The sequence below is a fragment of the Artemia franciscana genome, chromosome 14 (genome assembly GCF_032884065.1).
Source record: "Artemia franciscana chromosome 14, ASM3288406v1, whole genome shotgun sequence".
Lineage (NCBI taxonomy): Eukaryota > Metazoa > Arthropoda > Branchiopoda > Anostraca > Artemiidae > Artemia > Artemia franciscana.
Genome location: NC_088876.1, coordinates 41,082,694 through 41,101,947, shown reverse-complemented (window position 1 = coordinate 41,101,947; position 19,254 = coordinate 41,082,694). Strand labels below are relative to the sequence as shown.

General features: G+C 36.9%; 1 protein-coding gene across 3 annotated transcripts in view; it reads left to right on the top strand.

Annotated features, from left to right (window-relative positions):
* Positions 1 to 19,254, top strand: part of LOC136035728 (endoribonuclease Dicer-like) — a 183,990-nt gene that overhangs the window by 124,191 nt on the left and 40,545 nt on the right. For all 3 annotated transcript variants that reach the window (XM_065717684.1, XM_065717683.1, XM_065717682.1), the window contains exons 15-16: positions 3,309 to 3,487; positions 18,259 to 18,437. In XM_065717684.1, coding sequence (XP_065573756.1) covers positions 3,309 to 3,487; positions 18,259 to 18,437 — 358 coding nt within the window. The remainder of the gene's footprint in view (positions 1 to 3,308; positions 3,488 to 18,258; positions 18,438 to 19,254) is intronic.

Sequence of the window (19,254 nt, the reverse complement as noted above, 5' to 3'; positions counted from 1 at the left end):
TATTATTAATTAATAACTAATAATAATACTGCTCGTTATTTTCCTTTTTAGTATGTTATTTTTATGGCACTTTGTATTAACCAAGTGATATTAACAATCGCAAATTCTGTCGGTCTGTCGGTCCTGGTTTTGCTACTTTAGGCACTTCCAGGTAAGCTAGGACGACGAAATTTGGCAGGTGTATCAGGGACTGGACCAGATTAAATTAGAAATAGTCGTTTTATCGATTTGACCATCTGGGGGGGGGGCGTTAATTCGGAAAAAATAGAAAAAATGAAGTATCTTTAACTTATGAACGGTTGATCAGGTCTTAATGAAATTTGATGTTTGGAAGGATATCGTGTATCAGAACTCTTATTTGAAATCCCGACCAGATCTGGTGACATTGGTGGGGGGGAGTTGGGAGGGGGAAACCTAAAATCTTGGAAAAAACGTGGACGGATCGGGATGAAACTTGGTAGGAAAAATAAGCACAGGTCCTAGATACATGATCGACATAACTGGACGGATCTGCTCTCTTTGGGATAGTTGGGGGGAGGGGGTAATTCTGAAAAACTAGGAAAAATGAGGTATTTTTAACTTACGAACGGGTGATCGGATCTCAATGAAATTTGATATTTAGAGGGATATTGTGTCTCAAAGCTCTTATTTCAAATCACGACCGGATCTGTTGACATTGGGGGGGGGGCTGGGGGAACCTAAAATCATGGAAAACGCTTAGATTGGAGGGATGGGGATGATACTTGGTGGTAAAAATAAGCAGAAGTCTTAGATACGTGAATTAAATAATTGGAACGGATCCGCTCTATTGGGGGGGGGGGGTAATTCTGAAAAAAAATAGAAAAATGACGTATTTTCAACTTACGAAGGAGTGATCAGATTTTCATGAAAATTCATATTTAGAAGGACCTCGTAACTCAGATCTCTTATTTTAAATCTCAACCGGATCCAGCGTCATTGGGGGGGGGGGGGAGTTGGGGGGACCAGAAATCTTAGAAAATACTTAAAGCGGAGAGATCAGGATGAAACTGTATGGGAAGAATAAAAACCTGTCTAAGATACGTGACTGACATAACCGGACTGGATCTGCTCTCTTTGGTGGAGTTGGGGGGGGGGTAATTTGGAAAAATGAGGTATTTGTAACTTACGAAAGGTTGACCAGATCTTAATGAAATTTGATATTTAGAAGGATCTTGTGCTTTAAAGCTCTAATTTTAAATTCTGACCAGAACCTTTGACATTGGGGGGAGTTTGAGGGGGAAACCGGAGTTCTTGGAAAATGTTAAAATATGGGTATTTTTATCTTACGAATAGGTGATCGTATCTTAATGAAATTTGATATTTAGAAGGAATTCATGTCTCAGAGCTCTTATTTCAAATCCTGACCAGATCTTTTGACATTGGGAGGAGTTGGAGGGGGAAATCTTGGAAAACACTTGGAGTGGAGGAATGGGGATGAAGCTTGGTGGATAGAATAAGCAAATGTCCTTGATACGTGATTGCGTAACCGTACTTGATTCGCTCTTTGGGGAAGTTGGGGGGAGGCGTTCAGTGATTTGGCGAGTTCAGTGCTTCTGGACGTGCTAGGACGATGAAAATTGGTAGGCGTGTCTGGGACCTGCAAAAATTGACTTGTTAAAGTCGTTTTCCCAGATTCAACCATCTGGGGGACTAAAGGCAGAGGAAAAATTAGAAAAATTAGGTATTTATAACTTACGAGTGGGTGATCGGATCTTAATGAATTTTGATATTTAAAAGGACATCGTGACTCAGAGCTCTTATTTTAAATCCTGACCGGCATTAAGCCTCTGATTTTCCTTTTAATTCAATATATTTATTCTTAGAATTTGTTAGAGCTCATACCATATGAGCTCTTGCCTCTTAGCTCTTCTTGCCTCGTCACAAGTGCCATATGAGCTCTTAGCTCTTGTTCTTGCTTTCTGATTTGTTTCTATTTTCCTCCGTATTCCAAACCATAATGCCTAACAGGGAAGGGGAGCTGAATGATGTTTTATAAGCTTTTTCTGTTGTTCAAACAAATACTTTCAATCTTCACAGGATCACATGATCACAGGATCACAGGATCACCCTACATCAGTAAAGTCATTCTTGACGTTGATTAGAACGTCTTAACTTCGTTGAACTAAATTTCGTTGACGAATATATTCATTTGTACTTTCTTCAGATTTAAATTTTTGAAGAAGCAAGTAAATAAATAATTCAGTAATGTTTTCTGGCCTCTAGGGTTATGGTTTTATTATTGTTGTTGAATTTGTTTGTTGAAAGGCTTGTGTTGTCGATTAGGTTGTACTATTGGTTTTATATTTTTTTTTCTTTCTCCTGTATTATTTTCTAATTTGTTTTTACCACCCCCTCGGACAAGTTTTTACTTCTCGGGGTGGCTGTTATTACTGTTTTGTTTTGGTTTAATAATAAATGTTTTTTCTCTCTCTAGAAGAAGAGAGAGATGAAGGGGAGGGGACACATGATAAGAATCGTTTCATTTGAACCATGAAATTAAATATCAGCAACCTTTATGGAATGGTCAGGAGTGACTTAAAGAAAAAAATCTGGTTGTTTAGTGTCGAGGGGCTTCATCCTACATCAATAAAGTAATTCACTTAGTCATTCTTATCATCATTAGCATCTCCTATTCATGCTCGCTTACTCTTGACTTAAGCGACTTTACTTTTCTTAATATGAATTATTAACCCTATTCTCGCACCTTAAACTCTGAAAATTACCCGTTAAGCCGTATTAAGTTTGAGATGCTTTCTGTTATGTTTATCAAAAGGGACTAGAAAGCAAAAAGAATTCTTACAGAAATTGAGAACAAACTGTAATAGGAAGAAATAGAACAAATCCCAAAGCAGTTAACTGGCCAACTAGTTGGCTAAAAGAACTATCTCTGCACAAAAGAGTTTTTGGCTGCCAATTGTTTACCCTGTAGCCAGTTTAACCAGTTACTAATTTAACTTTATATTAGCTATAATTGCCATATCAAAGGTTCAGTAGCCAATTTAGCCAACTTTTAGCCATAGTTTATATCAAATGGCCAGTAGCCAATTTATCTAACTATTAGTCTTAATTTATATAGATAATGACCAATAGCCAATATAGCCAACTATTAGCCATAATCTATATACCAAATGGCCAGTAGCCAATTTAGTCGACTATTAGCTATAATTTATATACAAATTGACCAGCCAATTTAGAGGACTCGTAAATTTGTCTTAAGAATTCAGGTTGAAAACTCTTAAACCCTTTTCTTTACATTGTTTCACCTTTTCAAATCAACTTGTCTGTAGATCTTGCTGAAATGGCTACGGAATTTATGCAACTAACTGTTCGAAATGAAGACTGGTATACAAAACAAGACCTGTCAGTCGATAGATATACGAAACATAGAATCAATTTTAAATATGAAAGACGGAATTATGAAGATTCTGTGATTACGAAATGGTACGACGAACAGGAAAATCGGCAGGTGAGGCTTTCTCTTTTTGAGTATATATTTTTCAAGAATTAGAACATTTTTATTTCAACAGAGATTTTTAATACTGTCTTTAAAAAAAAAAAAAAAAAAAAAAAAAAAAAAAAAAAAAAAAAAAAAAAAAAAAAAAAAAAAAATTGTTTGGCCTTATTCTTATTGTGGAGACGCATTAAATTGGTTTTTATAATATTAAAAGGAATAGCTTGTTTCCAGTTATCAACCTATTGCAATGTAGATTGGTCTCAAATCCTTCGGCGTAGGATATTCATCACTACTGCTTTGTATTTATGTAAGTTAATGATTTTGAGAATTGACTCTGTCGTAGTGAGGCTCATACTCAAAGTACTATGATACCACAACTACCATACTCAAGTATCATGGAGAATACAAAATTGTATTCTTTAAATTGGGTAATTGAAAACTGACACATCCATATACATGTTGAAATAATTAGTAAAACCCGTTTGGAACACAATTTTTATGAAAAAACGTGGTTTTACGCTTAGCGGGCACCAAATTTGAAAAAAAGGAATGTGCTTAAAAAATACGCAGAAAATGAATGAAAAGAATATACTATCATGGAGCTCTAGAAGCATAAATTTCTTGATTGCTTTAGCGAAAGACAAACAGTACCATAGAACTAAGTTATGCATTAGTATGGGTGTTGTTGACACTAATCAAGATTAAAAACTTCAAATTATTCGTTAATTGACTTACCTACAAAACCATTGTTTCATAAACACCAATTAGGCTATCCAACTATTATATCTTTCTCTTTATTTGACTATTGACCTATCAGTAGGATCCTTTTTTTCTTCTGATTAGAAACTTTTACTTTCATTACTTAATTTTTGCACATTCCTACTCCCCTATATTGGTTCACTAGCCCGACTGAACATAATGGCTTTATCATAATCTACCAAAATGGCTATCAAAATTTTTTTATTGGATATGTTTGGGAAATGGTGGAAGTGGGAGGGGGGCTAGTCACCCTCCAATCACTTTCGACTATTAAAAAGGGCACTAACCCTTTCAATTTTCGATCGAATATGCTCTTATCGAAGGTTCTAAGACAACAAATGGCCATCTTAAAACTTAAATCAGATACATTTCGGAAAGAAATGAGGCGTGGGGGCGGCTTACGACCCCGCTGATAACTCTGAATCTTAAAAAGGGCAATAGAAATTTTAATTACCAATCCAGTGATCCCCCTCCGAAGTTTATACGATCACCCATTCTATATCTGCCTTATATGCCCCCAGGGTATAACTTAAAACTCTTGTCCTGAGAGTTGTAGGGGGATTGTCAACCTCAATGGCATAATTTCTGAACCTTTCAACTACGTTGAACAAAATGGCTATCGCAAAATTTTGATTGGATGTGTTTGAGGAAATGGTGGTTGTGGGAGGGGGTTAGTTGTTCTCTAATCTCTTTCGACCATTAAAAAGAGCCCCAGTGCTTTCAATTTCCAATCGTTCATCAATAGGGTGACTCTATTGATTGTTGTATTGCTCAATATTAAGCTGCAGACAAACTGGCTGTTACAAATGTTTGTCAACAACTTGTTTTTAAACAAGAAACGTTTCTGCTTGTTTCTTTTCAAGATTTAAATATGGGTAAAAACAGACAGAATCTGCGTAAGGAAAAAACTTAATATTTTTATCAACAACCAAATGAAAATCTTAGAAAATTTTGGTTTTCAAGTATGATTAGACCGAAGGTTGGAGCCAGGGGGATGACAGTATTTTATTTTGATTTCCTTGGTACTTTAAGCCCACTTTTTCATAAGAACAGTGGCGTAATTTCGTTAAAATCCTATGGGGGTAATTGTAGCCAATTTTTGTGAATGACTGTGAAAACTGAAAAATTGTGAAAATGACAGTGAAAACTGAAAAAATGAGTCATATAGTATCATAAAGGTAAAGATATACTAAAGAAAACTGACCCGTTTCTGTGGATGCTTAAGTTATGCAGACTTATCTAATTATTTTGATAAGATTTTTGAAGAAACTAAATTTTAGTAGGGGGAGGGCAAACTGAGGTCAGTGCGGGACATTTGTTCACTTAAGCCTATATTTATTCTTTCAGGGAAAATTTTGTCAGCAATTTAGATAGGGCAAATCATATTGGAGATGTACATAGAAGTCATGTTTCGAAATGATATATATATATATATATATATATCTATATATATAAAAATAAGTTGTCTGTCTGTGGATGTGTGGATGGATGTGTGGATGGATGTGTCAGGTGACGTCATGTTTCGGCTGACGTCATGAAATTAGTTGCCGTCATTTTTGCTTTGAAGGTGACGTCATTCAAGTTATATAAGACATATGTTCGCCGTCATGTTTCGGCTGACGTCATGAAATTAGCTGCCATCATTTTTGCTTTGAAGGCATCATTTTTGCTTTGAAGGCGTGACGTCATTCAAGTTATATAAGACGGATGTTCGTGTAGAATTCTATTAATGCTTAAGTTTATAATGACTGATGAAGATGCTCAAAGAGTCTATGCCAGAAAACTTGCTGGTGATAGAGAAAGTCAGAAAAGAAAGCGTGCCGAGGAACTACCAGAGCAACGCGAAAGCAGACTTGCTGCTAAAAGAGAAAGTGAAAAAAGAAAGCATGCCGAGGAACTACCAGAGCAACGCAGAAGCAGACTTGCTGCTAAAAGAGAATGTGAAAAAAGAAAGCATGCCGAGGAACTACCAGAGCAACGCGAAAGCAGACTTGCTGCTAAAAGAGAAAGTGAAAAAAGAAAGCATGCCGAGGAACTACCAGAGCAACGCAGAAGCAGACTTGCTGCTAAAAGAGAATGTGAAAAAAGAAAGCATGCCGAGGAACTACCAGAGCAACGCAGAAGCAGACTTGCTGCTAAAAGAGAATGTGAAAAAAGAAAGCATGCCGAGGAACTACCAGAGCAACGCGAAAGCAGACTTGCTGCTAAAAGAGAAAGTGAAAAAAGAAAGCATGCCGAGGAACTACCAGAGCAACGCAGAAGCAGACTTGCTGCTAAAACAGAATGTGAAAAAAGAAGGCGGGCCGAGGAATTACAAGAACAGCAAGAAATCAGGCTTGCTGCTGATAGAGAAAGTAAGAAAAGAAAGCGTGCCGAGGAATCAAAAGACCAGCAGGAAATCAGGCTTGCTGCTGATAGAGAAAGTAAGAAAAGAAAGCGTGCCGAGGAATCAGAGCAATCTGAAAGTTATCGCCTGGCATTCAGGTACAACCCAGTCGATGATTATAGCTTGAGTAGCTGTGTTCAAATCGGGACAATGTCCAAAATTTGTCCCTATTGCAAGGCCTTGAAATTCAATGGTGAAACAATGGGAATGTGTTGCGCCTCAGGAAAAGTTAAACTTCCTCTATTGGCTGCACCACCAGAGCCATTGAAGACTTTCCTTACTGGAACTACGTCAGAATCTAAGCGTTTTTTGTCAAAAATCAGACAATACAACTCATGTTTCCAAATGACGTCGTTTGGAGCCCAAATCGAAAATCCAGATCAATTTATGTCTACTTTTAAAGTAAAAGGGCAAATTTATCATAAAGCAGGGTCCCTTCTACCATTATTAGGCGAGAATCATAAATTTTTACAATTGTACTTCATCAGTGATAGAAATTCTGAATTGAATGCACGTTGCGAAATTTCTCCCAACGTTGAAAGGACAATCGTTTCCCAATTGCAACATCTTTTCCACGAAAATAATAATTTAGTGCGTCTGTTCAAAACAGCCATCGATTTGATGCCTACTGATACTCATAAAATTGTTATTTCCGCTGACAAAACGCCTCCTGGCCAACATGTGCGTAGATACAATGCTCCGACTATCGACGAAGTGGCAATCGTTATGGTCGGTGATCAGTTTTTACCTCGAGATATTATTCTACATAAGCGAAACGCCCAGTTGTTAAGAATTGCTGAAACTCATCGATGCTACGATGCCCTACAATATCCTATCATTTTTTGGGATGGAGCCGACGGCTATCACTTTAATATTAAATTGATGAATCCAACCACTAACAAAGAAATGAATAAGAAATGCAGTGCAATGCATTATTATTCCTATAGACTAATGATTCGGCAGGATGAAGAAAATTATATTTTAAAATGCCGTGAATTGTTTCACCAATTTGTCGTGGATATGTATGCAAAAATTGAATCAGAACGTTTGCTATATATCCGCCTGAATCAGACCAAGCTCCGCTCTGAACAATACATTCATTTGCGAGATGCAGTTATAAATGACGGTAATACCACAAACGTTGGAAGATTAACAATTTTACCTTCGTCATATGCTGGCAGTCCACGTCATATGCATGAATATGCTCAAGATGCTATTGCGTATGTTCGTCTCTATGGTCGTCCAGATTTATTTATTACATTTACATGTAATCAATCTTGGGACGAGATACTGCAGCTTTTACTTCAAGGACAATCGGCGGTTCATAGGCATGACATTACGGCACGTGTCTTCCGGCAAAAGTTGAAATCACTGATAAACTACCTTGTAAAACATGAAGTGTTTGGGTCAGTGCGATGCTGGATGTACTCAGTGGAATGGCAAAAACGAGGTTTGCCACACGCACATATACTAATCTGGCTACATAAAAAAATTACTTCAAACGAAATTGATGATGTGATTTCCGCTGAAATACCTGATAAAAATGTCGATAAGGGGTTACATGATATTATTGTAAAAAATATGATACATGGACCTTGCGGTGCACTGAACGAAAATTCACCATGCATGGCCAAAGGAAGGTGCACAAAGCAATATCCTCGACTTTTAACAACTTGCTCTCCATCAGCTCCTACAGAGTTATGGGAAAAATATAAGTCAAAAATGTCCGAAGATATACTTCATCGAAAACAGTTAGAGACGTCAGACATGACTTTTGATTTTACACCAGAAATTTATAACTACACTTTAGTTGTTATAGAAGATATTTGCATAAGTATGGCAAACAAACCTCTTCAGGGTTTGGGAATGCCTTCACCTAACCGTATCGCTGCTGTTTCGACATGTGTAGAATTGGATCGTGAACAAAGTTACAGTACGAGTGATCTATTGTCGTATGTACAAAATAACATTTCCAAGTTAACGTCGGAACAAAAAGACATTTATGATACGATAATGCATTGTGTCGATAACAACGTTGGAGAAATTTTCTTTTTGGATGCGCCAGGAGGTACTGGTAAAACGTTTGTGATAAAACTGATTCTGGCATCAATTCGATCTAAAAATGATATAGCGTTGGCAATTGCGTCGTCCGGAATAGCCGCAACATTGCTGCCTGGTGGAAGAACTGCTCATTCCGCTTTGAAATTGCCTCTGAACTTGCATTCTACAGAAACTCCCACGTGCAATATTTCCAAATCATCTGGGATGGGTAAAGTATTGCAGCAATGCAAACTTATTATTTGGGATGAGTGCACAATGGCACACAAAAAATCGCTCGAGGCTCTGGATCAATGCTTGAAAGATTTAAGAGGGAATTCGAAACCCTTTGGCAGCACATTAATATTGCTTGCAGGAGATTTCAGGCAAACATTACCTATAATACCTAGATCAACTCCTGCAGACGAAATGAATGCTTGCCTGAAAAATTCTAATTTATGGGCACACGTAAAAACATTAAAATTAACTACAAATATGCGTGTCCGATTGCAAAACGATGACTCTGGTCAAACATTTTCAGATCAATTGCTAGCAATGGGAAACGGAAAGCTCCCAGTAGACTCAATTTCAGGACGTATACAACTACCTGCTGATTTCTGTAATTTAGTGACGTCCAAAAATGAATTGATTGAAAATATATTTCCGAATATTCTAAAAAATTATAAAAATAATAAATGGCTAAGTGAAAGAGCGATTCTCGCACCCAAGAATATAGACGTCCACGAAATCAACAATATTGTTTTGACCAAGATTCAAGACCAGGCAGTCCTTTACAAGTCAGTCGACACAGTTTTGGAACCAAATGAAGCGGTTAATTATCCATCTGAATTTTTAAATTCCATAGATCTTTCAGGGTTTCCACCACACGTGCTACAACTAAAAATAGGCGTACCAATAATATTGTTACGTAACATAAACCCACCAAAGCTTTGCAATGGCACTCGACTTGCCGTAAAAAAAACAATGGAAAACCTAATAGAGGCCACAATCCTGACAGGGCCTTTTGAGGGTGAGGCTGTTCTTATTCCTCGCATTCCCATGATTCCAACAGATCTGCCTTTTCAATTTAAAAGATTGCAATTCCCAATTCGATTAGCATTTGCAATCACCATTAACAAAGCTCAAGGTCAATCATTAGAAAAATGTGGTATTGATCTTAATACTGATTGTTTTTCCCATGGACAATTGTACGTTGCATGTTCGAGGGTCGGTAAACCTGACAATCTATTTATATGCAGCGAGAATTGGATAGCGAAGAATGTTGTATATTCTCAAGTTTTACGAAGTTAGTTGTATTTCGGAACAGACTGTTGTATATTCACAAGTTTTACGTAGTTAATTTGTATTGTATCTATCTATCTATCTATCTATATAAAAACGATTTGTGTGTATGCATGTTTGTTTGTTTGTAAAAAGAACGTTTGCATATGACGTCATTATTAGTACATACGGCTTTGTATATGGACAGACAATGGGAAAGCCAAGAATGTTGTATATTCGCAATTTTTACGTAGTTTGAAACACATATATAAATCTATCTATATTCACAGGTGGGACACAGGGACACAACTACAATGGCGCGTAACTAATATGGCGCGTAACTAATATGGCGCGTAACGACTTACGAGCGCGGGGGGGCTTGGGGGGGGCGCGAAGCGCCCCCACCAACTAGGTGTTGGGGTGGCGCGAAGCGCCACCCCAACAGCTAGTATATATATATATATATATATATATATATATATATATATATATATATACATTTTATGTTATATTATACTATAATTATAATATAATAATTGGTATAATATTTCCTAAGTATAATATTAAACAAGGCTTTTCGTACGAGGCTAACGTAAGAATCGATTGTCCAACACAATCACAACTATGATGTTTTAAACATTCAAAAAAAAGGAAAACGGAACAGACCCTACCCAACAAAGGATTGATTTGTTTTTTATTTAGCTACATTTAGCTATCAATGCAAATACTTTTAAATGGTCGTTCTCACTGTTTGTCTTTTGTTAAATCTAGTTAATTTTATTGTAATTTATTTTCGAAAAAAAAGCTTGAAAAGGAAGTTTTCTAAAAAAAAGTATGTAGCCATATTAAACCTTAAAACGAGTAGACATGAAATTTTATAATAATTCAAGCTTAAAAGTTTTTTTTAAATGAAAGTGAGGATGAGCATTAAAACTTCAAACAAACAGAAATTATTTCACATGTTCGAGGGATACCCCTCATACATGTTTTTAGTATTTTAGAAAGCTTCTTATTCTAATTAAATGACTTTCTTGTTCCGCGAGTTATTCTTAAAGAATCAATTAACGTACCTTCATAGTTCAAAAAGAAAAAGAAATGCGTCAAGCACCCCATATAAAATAAGAAATGCTTCAAGCACCCCATATAAAATAACTTTCAACATTCTTTTCTAGTCCCGCCTATTGTCCACCCTCCAAAATCTCTCTCTGTGTTGCATGGCTACACGCACGTACCTCCCCACATTCTTACTATCCACTTTACACTTACTTTTGAAAATTCCAACCATCACAAACATCAAAACAAGAAGAAAAACAGGGAATTTCTCAAGATAGTGGGAAAATGGTATTTCTCACTGTTTGTCTTTAGTTAATTCTAGTTAATTTTATTGTAATTTATTTTCAAAAAAAACTTGAAAAGGAAGTTTTCTAAAGAAAAGCATGTAGCCATATTAAACCTTAAAACGAGTAGAAATGAAATTTTATAGTAATTCAAGCTTAAAACGACTATAATTTTTTTTTGACCAATAATAAAAAGGGCACTAGCCCTTTCAATTTCCAATCGAATGAGCCTTTTTCAAAGTTTCTACGACAACAAAAGGCCATCTTAATATTTATATCAGATGCATTACGGGAAAATACGGGGATTGGGGGAGGATAATGGTTATCCACCCTCCAATCACTCTGAATCTTAGAAAGGGCACTAGAACTTCTGATTACCAATTCAACGAGTCCCCTTTGAAGGTTGTACGATCACCCTTTCTGTATATACCTCAAGTGTCCCCAGGGCATAAGCTACCTTGCCCTGAGGACTGTGGGGGGTCATCCTCAAAGATATAATTTTCGGTTCATCAGTTACGTTGAATAAAATTACTATCTCAAAATTTTGATTGGATGTGTTTGGTGAAATAATGGACGTGGGAGGGAGCTAGTTGCCCTTCAATCACTTTCGACTGTTAAAAAAGGCACTGGCCCTTTCGATTTCCAATCGAATGAGCTGCTCTCGAAGTTTTTACGACAACAAAATGCCATCTCAAAATTTCTATCAGATGCATTTCAGGAAAATATGAGGTGGGGGGGACAACTTCTAAGTACGAGTCCAATGAGTCCCTCTGAAGTTTAGCCATCCTCAAAGGCACAATTTCCGGACCTATCAATTACGTTGAAAAAATTGGCAATCTCAAAATTTTTATTGGGCGTATTTGGGGAAATGGTGGGCGTTGGAGGGCGGTTAGTTCCCTCCAATCACTTTCGACTATTAAAGGCCATCTAAAAATTGAAATCAGATGTATTTCAGGAAAATATGAGGTGTGTGTAGGGAGAGGTATCCACCCTCCGATCGCTCTGAATGTTAAAAGAAGCGCTAGAACTTCTAATTACCTATCCAATTGCCGCTTCCAAAGGTTACACGGTTACCCTTTTTATATATATAGCTTATATGCCCCCAGGGCATAGCTTACAGCCCTTGCCCCTTGGACTCTGGGGGGGGGGGGTTGTCGTCCTCAAAGATATAATTTCTAGACCTTTCTGTTACGTTGAACAAAATGGCTCTTTCAAAACTTTTATTGGATGTGTTTGGGGAAATATTGGGCGCGGGAGGGGGTTATCTTTCCTCCGATCATTTTCGATTGTTAAAACGGGCATTGCCACTTTCAGCTTTCAATCGAATGAGTTGTTTTTGGTTTCCTCGACAACAAATGACCGTCTCAAAATTCCTATCATATGCATTTTGGGAAAATACGAGGTGTGGTGGGTATCCAACCTCACATCACTTTGAATCTTAAAAAGGGCACTCGAACTTCTGATTACCAATCCAATGAGTCCCCTCCGAAATTTATAAAATCTCCCCAGAGCCCTGAGGGCTTGGTCATCCTCAGGGATTGTCATCCTCAAATTGTTTCCGAAGGAGGGCTGCAAGAAAAACTCTAAAAAAATACCGTCAAAGTTTTGTTTATATTCATTTTGCTACGTTTTTTTTTTGCTACGGCGTTCAAACCCCCTAACCCTTCTAGATACGGCCTTGTTTTTGACCTAGGAATTCTTGAAGTAACGTATAAAACATGTTTTTTTTTTTTATTTTAGCGCTTTAGTTTCTTCTCTGTTTTTCTTTTTTGTACTCTTCGATTATTTTTTCTCAGATAAATTCTTTTTTTTTTGCTGTTTGGTCTTTTCCCCCCATAACTCTCTTTATTTTTTTTTTTTTTGGCTAAGAACTTTTTTGCTTCATTATTTTTCTTATTTATATACATGCATTGTTTTTGCGTTATCATCTATTTTTTTTATTATTATTTTACCCCTGAATTCTTGATCAGACCGTTCTTTAGAAAATATATACTATTTCGAACTTTTTCACTGCTTCATTTTTTATTATTTTTATATTTTGCACGTATCTATTTTCTTCTTTTGTTTTTTAATATTTTTTTTCTCGTCGTTATATCTATTTTCTCCATCTCATTGTTTTTCATATTATTTATTTTTGAAGATGTTATAGTTACATTGCTTTTAGGTTACGTTATCCGTAACTCTTCCACCGAAAATTTTACCTTTTCCTCTGTGAATTTTTATATTTTGCACGTATCTATTTTCTTCTTTTGTTTTTTAATATTTTTTTTCTCGTCGTTATATCTATTTTCTCCATCTCATTGTTTTTCATATTATTTATTTTTGAAGATGTTATAGTTACATTGCTTTTAGGTTACGTTATCCGTAACTCTTCCACCGAAAATTTTACCTTTTCCTCTGTGCTCGAATAAGTTTTTATGCTGTCCGTCACGTCATTCTTAATATTAAATAAGTAAATGAAAAAACAAGTTTTTTCACCTGAAAGTAAGGATCAATATTAAAACTTAATACCACCAGAAATTATTACGTTTATGGGGGGGGTGTTGGCGTCTCGTCAATACCTCATTCTTTACGCTAAAGCCCCGAAACTTGTCCGATTCTTTAAGACTGACACCTGAATCACAAAGGTCATTTAATTAAAATAAATATCTATTTTGAAAGTACTTAAAAAACAATAAAAACTTCAGCGTAAAGAGCGAGGCGTTGAGGAGGGGACAGTCCTTTTCATATACGGAAGAATTTCTATTTGTTTTAAGTTTCAATGTCGCTCCTCACTTTTAGTTGAAAAAAAAACTTTTTTTATTTAATTTCTGAACGTTTTTCAACTAATGCAGGCTCAAATTTTGGTTCACCGCACATAATAAATTAAAACAAAATTTGTCTATTAATTTTGACAAATTTATCCCATATATGAAGGGATGCCCCCTCTGCAATACCTTGCTTTTTACGCTAAACCTGTTAACTCTTCTTAAAAAAGCTGCTTACTCTAATTAAACAGCCCCTGTGTTTTAGTAGATACTCTTAAAAATTGGGAAAAACAGTCAAACTTTAGCGCATAGAGCAAGGTATTGAGGCGGAGGCAACCCGTCAGATATGGAATAATTTCTGTTCGTTTTCTAAATTTTGCCAGTAAATATTATCCAACGTAAAATGCACCCCCCACCACCACCAAATTCCCTCCAGGCTGCTCTATCCTTGTTGAGAATCACCTTCCCTGTAAAATTGCTTGTGAACGGTGCAACATTGCAACATGAAAAATTTCCCTTAGCATTCTTTCATTCGAATGAGACTAATCTCTAATCGGTCTCTCAGTCACTCCAGAAATGCCCCCTTCCGTGGAAATTATTTCCCAGAAATCAAAACACGCGGAAAAAAGCTCCTGGATAACTCCCCCGGAACATCTCCACATGAAAAATTTGGCAAAGAGAATGTAAGGCAATTAAAAAGAATGTGGTTTAGTAATTCCGTCAAATTTTCCCAGTGTAACAGTCCTCCCATTGAATATTCATCCCTCAGAATTTCTCTCTCCAAGAAAGATTCCCTCTATAGAAATGGACCTCAAGCACCCCCCTCCCAAATAAACAAGGGCTAAGAGCTCATATGGCACTTGTGACGAGGCCAGAAGAGCTAAGAGCCAAGAGATCATATGGTATGAGCTCTAACAAAATTCTATGAATCAATAGATTGATTTAAACAGGAAAATAAGAGGCTTAATGCCGGTCAAGATTTAAAATAAGAGCTCTGAGTCACGATATCCTTCTAAATATCAAAATTCATTAAGATCTGATCACCCACTCGTAAGTTACAAATACCTAATTTTTTCTAATTTTTTCTCTCCCTTTAGCCCCCCAGATTGTCGAATCTGGGAAAACGACTTTATCAAGTCAAATTGTGCAGCTCCCTGACACGCCTACCAATTTTCATCGTCCTAGCACGTCCAGAAGCACTGAACTCGCCAAATCACTGAACGCCTCCCCCCAACTCCCCCAAAGAGAGCGAATCAAGTACGGTTACGCAATCACGTATCAAGGACATTTGCTTATTCTATTCACCAAGCTTCATCCCGATTCCTCCACTCCAAGTGTTTTTCCAAGATTTCCCCCTCCAACTCCCCCAATGTCAAAAGATCTGGTCGGGATTGGAAATAAAAGCTCTGAGACATGAATTCTTTCTAAAAATCAAATTTCATTAAGATCCGATCATCTATTCGTAAGATAAAAATACCCCAATTTTCACGTTTTCCAAGAATTCCGGTTTCCCCCTCCAACTCCCCCCAATGTCACAGGATCTGGTCGGAATTTAAAATTAGAACTTTAAAGCACAAGATCCTTCTAAATATCAAATTTCATTAAGATCTGGTCACTCTTTCGTAAGTTAAAAATACCTCAAATTACCCCCCCCCCCAAAATTCCACCAATGAGAGCAGATCCGGTCTGGTTATGTCAGTCACGTATCTTAGACAGGTTTGTATTCTTCCCATCCAGTTTCATCCTGATCTCACCGCTTTGAGTATTTTCTAAAATATCCGGTCCCCCCAACTGACCCCCCCCCCCAATTACGCTTGATCCGGCTGAGATTTAAAAAAAGAGATCTGAGTCACGAGGTCCTTCTAAATGTGAAGTTTCATGAAGATCCGATCACTCCTTCGTAAGTTAAAAATACATTATTTGTTCTTACTTTTCAGAATTAACCCCCCCCCCCAATTGAGCGGATCCGTTCCAATTATTTAAATCACGTATCTAAGACTTCTGCTTATTTTTCCCACCAAGTTTCATCCCCATCCCTCCAATCTTAAGTGTTTTCCAAGTTTTAGGTTTCCCCCTCCCAACTCCCCCCAATGTCACCGGATCAGGTCGGGTTTAAAATAAGAGCTCTGAGACACGATATCCTTTTAAATATCAAATTTCATTGAGATCCGATCACCCGTTCGTAAGTTAAAAATACCTCATTTTTTTCTAATTTTTCAGTAATACCCCCCCCCCAACTACCCCAAAAAGAGCGGATCCGTTCCGTTTATGTCAATGATGTATCTAGGACTTGTTTTTATTTTTCCCACCAAGTTTCATCCCGATCCCTCCACTCTAAGTGTTTTCCAAGTTTTAGGTTTCCCCCTCCCAACTCCCCCCCAGTGTCACCGAATCTGGTCGGGATTTAAAATAAGAGCTCTAAGACACCATATCCTTCTAAATATCAACTTTCATTGAGATCCGATCACCCGTTCGTAAGTTAAAAATACCTCATTTTTTAATTTTTCAGAATTACCCCCCCCCCCCCCTCAACCACCCCAAAGAGAGCGGATCCATTCCGGTTATGTCAATCATGTATCTAGGAATTGTGCTTGTTTTTCCCACCAAGTTTCATCTCGATCCCTCCACTCTTTCCAAGATTTTAGGTTTCCCCCTCCCACATCCCCCCCCAATGTCACCAGATCTGGTCAGGATTTAAATAACAGCCCTGAGACACGATATCCTTCCGAACATCAAATTTCATTAAGATCTGATCAACAGTTCGTAAATTAAAATTACTTCAATTTTTCTATTTTTTCCGAATTAGCTGGCCCCCCACTCCCCCCCTCCAGATGGTCAAATTGGGAAAACGACTATTTCTAATTTAAGCTGGTCCCGGGTCTGATACGCCTGCCAAATTTCATCGTCCTAGCTCACCTGGAAATGCCTTAAGTAGCAAAACCGGGACCGACAGAATTGGCGATTGCTATATGTCACTTGGTTAATATCAAGTGCCATAAAAACATCTGTATACTTCACAAAAATAAATACTATACGTAATTAATGGGCGAATTTCATTTTATGCAGGCCTCTACCTACGGACTGTGGGGGTCATTTTACACCTAAAGACGTAATTATTTGATTTTTCATCTATACTGAACAAAATGACTACCTCACAATTTTGATCAGATAATTGGCTGGAGAGAAAACAACAACAAATAAACACGTATCCGTGATTTGTCTTGTGGCAAAAATAGCAAAATTCCGCATTTTACAGACAGGAGCTTGAAATTCCTACAGTAGAGCTCTCTAGTACGTTGAATCTGATGGTGTGATTTTTATTAAGATTCCTTTAATTTTAGAGGATGTCCCCCCCCCCCTATTTCAAAAATCAAGCAAATGTTCTCACGTTTGTAACTTTTGATGGGTAACACTAACCTTAATGAATTTTACATATTTGAAGTAGCATAATAAGCTGAGTCTTTTAATATTAAAATTCTATTTTTTAGAGTTTCAGTTACTATCGAGCCGAGTCGCTCCTTACTTACAGTTTGTTACCACGAACTGTTGCAATTCTTTTGCTTTAACTTTTTACATTTTTTTGTAGTTTAAATTCTCTTGACTTTAAAAAATCTTTTCTTCATTATTCCTGTTTGTCTTCTGTTTTCATTTCTTTACTTCTTTATTTCTAATTTAAATTAGTTTACCTAGTTTTTGGATTTTTATTGTGGATTTTTTTCAATTTTCTCTCTTTATCTCTTTTTCTGCTTCAGTTTGAATTCAACCTTTTATCAAGTTAAAATATTAAAATATCAGCAAAGAAAATAATATTTCTGATCCCGTATAGCTTTCACTCCTTGATTTTATAAATTTTTTTTGCTATATCTTTGCTCTAATTATGATATTTGGAGTTTAAGTTAATATACCTGGTTTTGCCTCATATTAATTTTCCTCTTCCTTTTTAATTTTACTAAGTCAAAAGTATTTCTGTACAGTTTTCAGTTTTTGATTTTATTCTATTTTTTACTATCTCTTTGCTGTATTTTGATATTTGGAATTTAAGTTAATCTACCTAGTTTTGTCTCCTATTAATTTTTCTCTTCTCTTTTACTTTTATTATGTCAAAAGTATCGCCCTATAGTTTTCATTCTTTGATTTTATTCTTTTTTACTATCTCTTTGCCCTAATTTTGATATTTGGAATTTAAGTTGTTCTACTTAGTTTTTTGTCTTCTATTAATTGTTCTGTTCTTTTTAGTTTTATTATGTCAAAAGTATTTCCGAAAATACAAATCCTGCATCACTGTTCCCGGATTGTAAAAAGAAGACCTTTGAGCAGCACTTTAAACAACAGTATGGTATCCACATTACAGATCGAAAGCAAAACATGTTGGAGGCTGAATGTGTCCATTCGGGTCTTAGCTTGCTAAAAACCAGGTAATTCTCCTATAGTAGCAGATTCAGGTGGATGGGAGGTGAACCTCCCATCCACCTGATGAGAGGTATTTAGTACCACCATTATAAGAGGTATTTAGTAAAGGAGAAATGGGATCCGTAGTGCTGTCGAAAAAAAGGGGCTTTCCAGTGTGGAGTCTTTGACTGGTAACAGCTGGGACTATCCGGGTTTGTGCACTTGGCTTTTGTTTGCAGCTTGTTTTTGGCAAAAAGGAAAAGGGGGGATAAATATGCAGGCTATCATACCCTAAACAATGCCCAATTGATCAGAGGCGCCATTTGGACCAAATCTTGGGGTGGGCATAAACTCCATCTGGGCCCCCCCCCCCGACTCACTTCGTGTCGCGCAATCATCTAGGAAATGGGCATTTGACAGAACTCAAGAATTTTATTATGTATCTTACCTACTTTCAAAGTTTACAATAATTAATAGCAAATAGCGTAATTACCCCAAGGGTCGTCAAGTAATTACGCTCTTTGGTTAATAGGCGTGCAGTAATTTCAAATCAATTGGACAGAATGGATTATATTGGACATAATGGATTATTATGGCCAGCAAAGGGCCCTTTGTGGTAGAAGCTTGGGTCTCCTGGAAAATCTGGGGTGGGCATTTGCCCACCCCTGACCCCCCCAAATGGCGCCTCTGCACTTGATGCTAACTTACATAAAGGAACATGGTCAAAATTACAGTTTTATTTAGCACACTTGTCAGTGAGGTCAGTGAGGTAAAAACGACTTGTCAGTGAGGTAAAAACGAGATAGGTGTAATAACGCACACTTATTTTGACTGCAATTGTAA